At 35.1% G+C, this 9,516-nt stretch overlaps 1 protein-coding gene across 3 annotated transcripts; it reads right to left on the bottom strand.

Moving 5' to 3' along the window:
• Window positions 1-584: 584 nt before the first annotated feature.
• On the bottom strand, window positions 585-8,437 carry LOC106663754 (arf-GAP with Rho-GAP domain, ANK repeat and PH domain-containing protein 1). Of its 3 annotated transcripts, none has more exons than XM_014388857.2 (12): window positions 8,275-8,437; window positions 6,408-8,209; window positions 6,152-6,341; window positions 5,978-6,095; window positions 3,888-4,127; window positions 3,613-3,825; window positions 3,125-3,315; window positions 1,907-2,143; window positions 1,614-1,853; window positions 1,421-1,540; window positions 1,276-1,358; window positions 585-1,215 (listed from the first exon to the last, which is right to left on the bottom strand). In XM_014388857.2, exons 2-12 carry the CDS (start codon window positions 8,006-8,008, stop codon window positions 1,041-1,043), a joined length of 3,408 nt encoding a protein of 1,135 aa, XP_014244343.1. In that variant the 5' UTR covers window positions 8,009-8,209; window positions 8,275-8,437; the 3' UTR covers window positions 585-1,040. The 3 variants fall into 3 exon arrangements, with proteins under 3 accessions (XP_014244343.1, XP_014244336.1, XP_014244329.1); XM_014388850.2 differs by having other exon boundaries at window positions 6,408-8,216; window positions 8,275-8,436; XM_014388843.2 differs by having other exon boundaries at window positions 6,408-8,437.
• Window positions 8,438-9,516: the final 1,079 nt, after the last annotated feature.

Genomic DNA, 9,516 nt, shown 5'->3' with positions numbered 1-9,516 from the left:
AAGTAAGGTGGTGTTTTAATTAATAATTACTCATTTATTTTAATGAACTGTTCCCCTAGTTTTTATTTTTTGTCAGCTTTCAGGCCAGCATACAGTCTTCTGTCATGTGGTTGATTTGAATCATTACTCATGAAGACTGAAGAGGGGCCCATGATGAAGCTATCAAAAAAAGAAAAGCTTATAGAACAGTTTCAGAAAAACAAAGGAGTAAAAATCTATTAGGTTTTCATTCGTTTTTTAAATAATTTTATTTAAAGTACCATAATTGCAATAACCATGAAATGTGATGATCAACATGCACATTTTACAATAAATCATGACTGACTAATAAAATTTTAAACAATAATTGGTCGTTAAAAACTATTTTCCCATTAAAAATAACACACCTTCAAATATCACATTTCCTCTTGTTTCACATATGAACTTGGGAGGAATTATATAGGATGAAGAATACAAAAACGGTTTGGAATTGCTTTTGTAGTAAAATAGTCTAATTAAAATTAAATAAATTGTTTACTAAAAAAACTAAAATTATTTGATAATTATAAAATTTGCAGAATAACAATAATAAATATATTTGTTAAGCTTTTAATAAAGTGTATTACTAATAAATTTAACAATTAATATAAAATCTAAAGAATATATAAATTATTTTCTCATAATTCTTACCTATTTGTTCTCACTCATTTTAAATAATCCATCTAGTACTAAATGCATGTTATTCTTGAGAACTATCTCTATTAATGTCTACCCCTTCTGAATTTTTTTTTAAACTGTATTCTTTATATATATAATTATATATGTACCATCAGATGCGAAGCCTCTTAATCTCTCTGAATTTAAGTACTAAAATTCATTTATATAAAATGGTAACGCATAAATGCATAGTATTTTGAAACTCTGGATTCTACCAATTGTTTAAAGTCAATAGTGACTAGTCGTGGTAATTTTGTAAATTTCGACAGCAAAATCGGTCGATTAACTATAAAATGTACTAAGCTCTTGAAACTTTTTAAATCAATTTATCGACCCCCCTCGAGTCAAATTAGGTTAGGTTTGGAAATAAGATCGGTATACTGATATTGGCCGAGTATCAGAGCGGACATCCATTGTATTTGTTCTTCCTTTGAAGAGCCAGCTATTGTATTACCGAAAAAAGGTCGGTCCTTTGACCTTTTTACTTCATCATTTTTATAAATAAATGTGATGGCCCATCTAGGAAAACAAATTTAATAGAATAATAAAATAACTTTCAACTTTGAATATCGAATTTACCTCATTTGTGGATTTCTTTTTGGTTCATGTCCAATGTACCAAGTTATATCTTCAATCCGCCATTCATTAATTTTTACTGAACACTGAAACAAACAAAAAATGTTTTGAATGAGATGAAAATTCACATTTATTATCAAATACTCACTGCTTTGTCTTTGTAATATTTCAATTTTGCTTTGCTAAACTCAAATGTAAACGTTTTAAACGATTTAGTTTTCTGGTCGGCAAATTTAAGATCGCCACATTTGGACATAGGAGTATGTGCCTTGAATAAAAATTGAATGGTCATTTAATTTTTAAAAAATCTTGCTTAGTATAACAAGTATAAACAAAATTACCAATGGCATAATTTCTCTATAAACACTATTAAGGGCTAAAAGAAAGTAATTTTCCCTGCAATCAGTTGCATCCCAATATGCCCATTTTAATGCTATGTCCAAAACTTTTTCTGAATGATGGATAGGCCTTGAAAGAGCACCTCCGAGTACCATCTCGTGAAGGCAAAGTTCATGCGATGCGTATTCCGTCCTTGGCGCAAGCATTGAACAAATCTGGCCTGCTTTTAAACCAGGACCAACCTTGAAAAAAAAGGAAATTAATACTTAACTATCACATTGTTGATTAAACTTACCACAACGGAGACACTTTCACCATGCTTTGATCTTAGAAAAATTGAAATCTTGAGGTCACCGGATGGCTTCGGTGGTGGTAAATTTGTTGAAGTTTTCTGGACCATCCTGAGCACGCTTAATATTCTCTGTTCCCTGTCAATCTCCTCACAATCGACCAAGAAAACAGCTTTGTAGTTTTCAATTAGATCTTTTATCACTTCACATTCCTTTTTCCTCCACTCAACTCCTCTTTTACCCTATATAAAGCATAAAATGCAATTTTTATTATTATTATTTGCAGTACAATAATTCTGTTAATTTATAACATAGAACTTATCGGGGTGTGCATAAGTTTTTTCATGTTTTTTTTGTTTTTCATTTAAAAAAAAGTCTAGAGCAGCAAGTCTCTAAGCAATCTATTGGGTTGTCCGGAAAATAATGCAGGATTTTGGTATTAACCAAAAAAAAAGAAACTAGTTACTTTAAAGCAATGTTCTTTAATCAAAATAATTTCCCATACTCTCAATACATTTCTCCCAACGTGTTGGTAACTTATTAATTNCATACAAATGAGTAATCCTGTAAACGTAAACAGAATATTTTATATAGATTTTTTTTAATGAAAACTTAAAATCCTGCATTATTTTCCGGACAACCCAATACAAGGCTGGTCTTCTATACATATCTCTCCGTTACAAAACTCATAACAAATGTTGGCTCACACTTTCATTCATTATACTATCACCAAAAAGGCCAAAATTTGATATGCATCCACCATTAATATGTCTGAGATTGAACTTGACATATAACTGGTGAACTGTGCCTCAAATTTTATCAGCTTCCATGTCGCTTCACAGTTTATTCTAAACTGACTTTTGGGATCAACAACCCCTTTCTTAACAATCTCTTCCTAGCTAGAAAGCTTTCTAGAGCTAATATACCACACCTTTATACATAAAAGTCGAAATTTGGAAAAACAAAAATACTTATGCACATGCCTAATAGATTACATGCATAACAACATAAAAATTAAAATTAGCTTAAATGCTTTAAAAGTATAATTACAACATCCAGATAGTAAAACATTTAATCTGTACAGAATATTAAGTTTAAAAAAAAAGTTACTCACATCTGACTCTTCACAGGGTAGACTAATTATAAAATATAAAATTAACATTTTTAAAAATTGTTCCAGGAAAGAAAAAGCAATTAGATTTGATAAATTTTATAAAACGAACCTCAATTCCCATTAGCGTCGGGGCCCAGATTGCAGCTAAATTTTCTGACGGCATTTTATTCAAATCGGCCTGTTCGGCAATAAAAGAAAAATGACCGAAAAGCCTTCTCGACGTCACATAATTTATTCTAGGCAATTTTTCCAATATCGTCCTGTACATGGCAATTTTTTCATTCTTACTACATTTTGAACCTAAAAAATAATCATGTAACATCAAGAAAACTTCAAACTGCTTTTTTTTTTCTTTTTTTTTAATTTTTGATGTAATAAAAAAATAAGTGCTTATGTTATTTGAAATTATGAATTTGAACTTCTTGAAATTTAATAGCCATATAAAAATAAACTAGAAAACTTCAAATTGCTCAAAGAATACAGTTACAATTGATCTTATAATCAAAAATTAGAATTATGCCAACTCTCAATATGCTTCAAGTATAAAATAAAATATAATTATATGTTTAAAATATAAAAAACTGTAATAATACATACTTCCAGCTTTGCAAAAATATTTGTGCAGCAGGCTTGTTAGAAGCGTGTCGGAAAGTTCATGAAAGAACCTCTTTAATACACTCGCTACATCATGTTCGGTATATTCTTGTCTGCTGAGTTGAACAGCCCAGGCATCAGCCCTCATTTCAGCAGTCAATCTGGTCACGTTACTATTTCCTCCACTTCTCCGGTAGATTCCCTCTGACATACTCCCTATAACAAAAACAAAAAAAATTAGTATTTAGAAATAAATTACAGAAAAAAATTAAATTCACCATGAGCGTAGACAAAACTTAAGCATTTATCTACGACGACCGGAACATCATCTTTTGTAAGCTGTTGTTCATAAAGGCTCGGTCCATTTTCCATTGCAGCCATTTTAATAGCCTGCCTCCAGGCTTTAGTTTCCCTTATGTTATCCATTTGGAGATAAAGAACTTTATCTACAGTGTGTACCTGAATATAAGCGCCTTGTTCGCTGACAAGCTTACAGCTCCCATCATCTGCTTGTAAAGCTAAAATCATCAAACAAGAATACGCTCAATTATTAATTGCTTGTTATTTTATCAATTAAATTAAATTTGTAAAGAATCGTGGTTTAAAAAAGGGTTAACAATTAAAACAGCATTTTTAACAAACAAGCCATTATTGTACATACTAAACTAGATAGTGTACGGATCAGTGGTTTGGTGGACATACAATACAGCTAAGGGCGATCAAAATCCTCAGTACTGCTCAGAGACTGGCATGTCTGAGCATCAATGAGGCAATGAGGACAACCCCTACATTTGTCCTGGAAGCCCTTCTGAATCAACCACCACTATACATCCTAATCCAGGGAGACGCCAGAGCCACAATTCAAAGATTCATATAGGGTAATGCAGGGACCAGGCTCAAACAGCCTACTCACATAACAAGGAGATAATAAAGCTTCGAGGGGAGCTTCAGCTAGACAGAACTCTATTTCTAATCAGAACACCTAGTACAGCAGACTGGGAGAAACGGACCTTAGTTAATGTTCCCAGTCAGTTGCAGTCCATATCTGGTCTACAGATGGCTCCAAAACCGAATATGGGTCAGGAGCTGGCATTTATGGAAATAAACCAAGGACTAGAATTCATATAAGTTTTGGACAATATGCCACCATCTTTCAAGCGGAAATTGTACCTATTGAGCACTATGGCAGGGAGATTGAAAGGCTGGGTGAATAGAAGTCTACTCAGGCAGCCAGGTGACACTACATCAACGGTGAAGCCTAAAGTCATTTGGGACTGCATCTGAGCCCTGTCAGACATTGGAGAAAATAACAAAATTACCTTGTCTGAATACAGGGTAGAGGGGCAACTAAGAGATTGACAAATTGGCCAATGAAAGTTCAATGACGACACTATTATCCCTGAAACCTTTTGTCGCATATCAACTGCCAAAAATGAGGATCCGTTAGACAATGGATTAAAAATAAGTCCTCCATTTGATAGGAATGTAGCTCAGGACAGAGACTTGTAAAAAAGTTCATCAAAGGATCACCACAAAAGTTGTGGCAGCACTTCTAAATCTAGGACGTGCCAGGACTAGAGTAATAGTTGGACTGTTGACTGGACACTGCAGACAGGAGGTATATATATAGACTCAGAGACTGAAACAAACCTGTGAGTTATTGCCAAGAAGGAAGAAACAGCGGAACATGTCCTCTGTTGGTGCATAGGCCTATGTAGGCCGATTCCTAATCTTGAGTGAGGAAAAGCCAGGGCCTGAAGGATACATACAGGAGCCCTTGAAAAAGCTTTGGGTTTGATAGCAAGCCTTAAGCTTAACAAGGAGCTCTAGATTTAAAAAAAAAAAATTGCAATGCACAATAGACCAATACAGGTCACGGTACGCAAGCCGTAAAGAGGCTGGCTCCTATAAATCTTATCTAATCTGTACATACTACACAATATGAGGATTGTTTTTGTTGAGTGATTATTTTTTCTATATATACATATGCATATGGATTATTATTATTAATTTTTTTTTTTTTTTTTTGAGAGAGAGAGAGAGAGAGAGAGAGAGTGAGAGGAAAGGGTAGCTTGAAAAAAAGGAACAGGGGCGATAGTGGTAATGGAATCCATGACTGCGGGGCCTATAAGAATCTATCTCACTAACCATTCAGTCCCCTTCGGAATACTCATCGCTTAATCCTTAGAGTAGAATTAAATAAAATTACTTTACCAAACAATAACAATAGTAAATGTGATTAACAAATTAACAAACTCAGCAGCTTCAAATGTAAAAGTTCATCTCTTTCATTAAAATATCTTTCTCATTGAGATCATTTCTATTTTTAGTTAGTACTGTATGACAATTTTTTTATTTTTTTATTTACCAACAAGCCGTGTTTTTCTTAAATCTACTTCTTTCATTCTTTCTTTCATTTGGCAATAATACAAAACTCGTTTTGCAAGGAGGATCCAAGCACCTGTCCAGTCATCCGTTATTCCCTCCTGGAAAATTTTGAAAATTAAGTTACACTCTAGGTGTGAAATGATTAACAGTTCACCTTAAGAAAGCATTGTCCTGCTCGGCAAAATTCTGCTGATAGTTTTAAAGGAAAAACGTTGGTCAGGCTCTCTAAAAGCTTCCTCATCCACATTTTTGAATCGGCAGATGATGAAGCCCCAAAGACGTACGGCTTCGTCTTCCCGCTGACACTCACTTCCCAACAATGCACTGCATTGTCATCATTAGAGCTGGAACATTTAAAACCATTAAAAATTAAAACTACTAAACCTAATTTAATTTGTTTAAATAATTACCAAATCTTGGGATCGAGTAAATTATGTATGCTGAGAATGTTCTCTAAAGGAATAACTTCTTTACTTGATGATGTTTTATCCTGTGCCAAAGTCAGTTTTCCTTCACCAAGTTGGCACCACTTTTGGCTGAAATCTTTCGGCTTATCGCCATTTGATAATGAGCGAAGGATGAAACCGTGATGTGGTGACTGAGATAACATGAGTTTCTGGCTGACTTCCTTTGCTCTGGAATTTTTCCTGGAAAGCCCAGGTGTCCAGGGTGCTGAATCTGGGACCATTTTGTTTAAAACCTTTTTTACATTAGTCCATTGAACCAAATTGCTCAGTTTGCTTCCTTCTTTTTGACATGAAGCACCTTTGGGCACTTCATCGACAACTAAAAAATTACTTTCTCCTGCCACCCTGTGGTAAAGAAAATATTCGACATCATTCGGAACCGACTGGTCTTCAATTTCTTTCAAAGAGTCCACTCTTTGTGGTGGCGTCGGAATGTTATATATGTCTACATCTGGATCAAGTTCGGCTTCTTCTTTCACTTTATGTTCTTCTTTCATTTCCCTTTCAGCCTGGGCTTTTTGCTTTTTTCTCTCTTCAAACAATGGATCAAATTCATAAATAACGTTCTTATCCATAACAGACGTTTTTGGGTTCATTTCATCTGAATCAACACTGCTGCCTCCCGACAGGACGCAAGGGACAGTCACGAGACAATTTTCATATTCGTGAGGTCTTAGTTTCATCGAGACAGCCCCATCAACTTCATCTGGCAAAATTGTCACTGTGGCCTTAGATTTATGAACCACACCATGCGAATTCGGCTCGTCTGAGTATATATTTTCAGATTTTAAAGTGTAACTGTCATCGATTGCAACGTTTTCATACAGTGGGCCTGGAACTTTAAACAGATTCGACCCGTGAGCAGATTCATAAAAATTCCACGAATTCGATCTTGTAGTCTTTTCAAGTCCGAGCTCTTGGAGGGAGACGGCACCACAACTCGATGAGACTTCTGAGATGTCTTCGTTTGAAGATTTTTTGAACGCGGGAACTTCTTCGTAATAAGGCCTCTCTGGGACTGTAGTAGGCGATGTACAAACACTCGAACGGGCCGATTGAATATGATCATAAAAGGACTCATCTGGTAAAGGCGGAGGTGGGTAAGAAGGAGGGGGTACGGATGTAATGTCATTCTCCTCGTATAAATCTTCCGAAGCCAAAGGCGATCCAAATTTAATAGATTGAAACAGATCATCTGGAGGAAGGGACTGGGAACGTTTATCCTCTTGCAAATTCTCTTTTTCGCTTTCCTTTGTCCCTAGTACATCCGAAGCGGACTGTCTCTTAGGCAGGATATTCCTGACGGAGTTTCTCGTTGACTCGAAAACAGCGTTGCTCTTTTCCTGTACGTTGCTCCTCACCCTCTTCAAGCTTTTTTTCAAGCTGCTCGTGTTGTTGAAGGATTTGGAGTGTTGCAGTTTGGTCTCGACGCTCTCTTTCCTTTCTGGGACTCGGGGCGTGGCGAGAGAGACTCTGGGTAGAGGCACCGGAGTCCTGGCCGCCCTCGGACGCGGCTGCGGGATCTGCGCACCGCCTTCGGCCATCCTTCTCGCGGGACGATTTCAGAGGCGAACTACGCACCCGGGCTCGGGAGAAATCAAAGGAACACCAAAACGACCAACGCCCCGACTACGACACACTTCAAAGCCCTCTTCGCCAAAGTACCTTTCATCGAGAATCTCTTCCTAACCATTTTGAGTCACTGACTTTCTAATCCGACGAACGTTCCTAAGAAGAGAATTACCCTGAAAACTGTTTGCAATGATAAAGTAAAAGGGAAAAGTCTCAGAGATAAAACAACGAGACTTACTCGATACGGTATTCCTGACAATGGTAACGACTCTTCGTATATGGGAATGAGTCACGAATAATGTAAACGAACCACGCTGAGCAAGTCTACTGATACAATAAGAATGTCATTAATAATAATGGTGTCAAACTGTCAACTCAACAAATAAACTAACACGGTATCGATAGGAGAACTTTGCGTATGCGTACAATCGATACAAAAACGGAAAAAATTATTGCATGACCTGCAGTCTTGAGAATTGTTTAAAAAAAAGAAAAAGAAGAATAAACATAAAGGTAATTGCATAAGTCTAGATTGCATAAACATGGGTGTGTGCGTGCATGAGAAAAAAAAACTTTTAAAAGGCGGCGTTTAAATCACCTAGAGTGCAAGTTGTGTACAAGATAGATATACTTTTTTTTACAATAGAAAAATTTCTACTTCAAAGAAATCTTTTATTTATTTTAATTTCAGTCTCAGACATACAGACATTTGGCCTTTATTACATACAATAATATACAATAGTAATAATAATAATATACATTTGTAAAGACAATAAAACAAGTTTATCCTGTCATTGCATACAATAAAATGCAGTAGTAACATTGGTAATAATTAACATTTATAATAAAGAAAATAAAACATATTTATCCGGGCATTACATCCGATATAATCTACCAGTAATAATAACAATATACGTTTTTAGATATTGTAATGAAAATAAGACAAATTTATCCTGTCATTGCATACAATAAAATGCAGTAGTAACATTGGTAATAATTAACATTTATAGATACTAAGAAAATAAAACAAATTTACCCTGGCATTACATCTGATATAGCCCACCAGTAATAATAACAAAATACTGTTGAGTGTAATATCGGCCTTCATGATGAATATTGAAATAAAGAGATCATGGATGAATCCATGTAGGTGAAAAAAAACACCTTTTTCTGCTTTCGAGCTTTCAGCTGTATTTAACGTCTTCTTCAGGACATTGAAAAAATTATTTTAAAAACTTGAAAATCAATTCGGGCATGTGGTCTGGATACATGGTCCAAATACACCTAGGCCCCCTTCTATTTGGACCACATGTCCGAATTGATTTTCAAGTTTTTTAAATAATTTTTTCAATGTCCTGAAGAAGACATTAAAAACAGCAGAAAGCTCAATAGCAGAAAAAGAAGTGTTTTTTTGTTTTTTGTTTTTTCACCTACATGGGCTTCTTCCCTAATCTCTTTATTTCAATAATGATGTTCTTAT

The sequence above is a fragment of the Cimex lectularius genome, unplaced genomic scaffold (assembly GCF_000648675.2).
Source record: "Cimex lectularius strain Harlan isolate CLEC.00 unplaced genomic scaffold, Clec_2.1 scaffold23, whole genome shotgun sequence".
In the NCBI taxonomy this organism is placed as follows: Eukaryota; Metazoa; Arthropoda; class Insecta; order Hemiptera; family Cimicidae; genus Cimex; species Cimex lectularius.
Note: the sequence above shows the minus strand (reverse complement) of the source record. Positions and strands in the feature narration are given on the sequence as shown.

Bases quoted from the DNA above. Each gene is read 5' to 3' on its own strand.
- LOC106663754 (XM_014388843.2), bottom strand. From the start codon at position 8,008: ATGGCCGAAGGCGGTGCGCAGATCCCGCAGCCGCGTCCGAGGGCGGCC. The intron at 3,826-3,887 runs GTGAATTTAATT...TTTTTGTTATAG, and splicing joins AAGTTTTGTCTACGCTCATG to GGAGTATGTCAGAGGGAATC. The intron at 1,216-1,275 runs GTAAATTCGATA...TTGTTTTCCTAG, and splicing joins AAAAGAAATCCACAAATGAG to ATGGGCCATCACATTTATTT.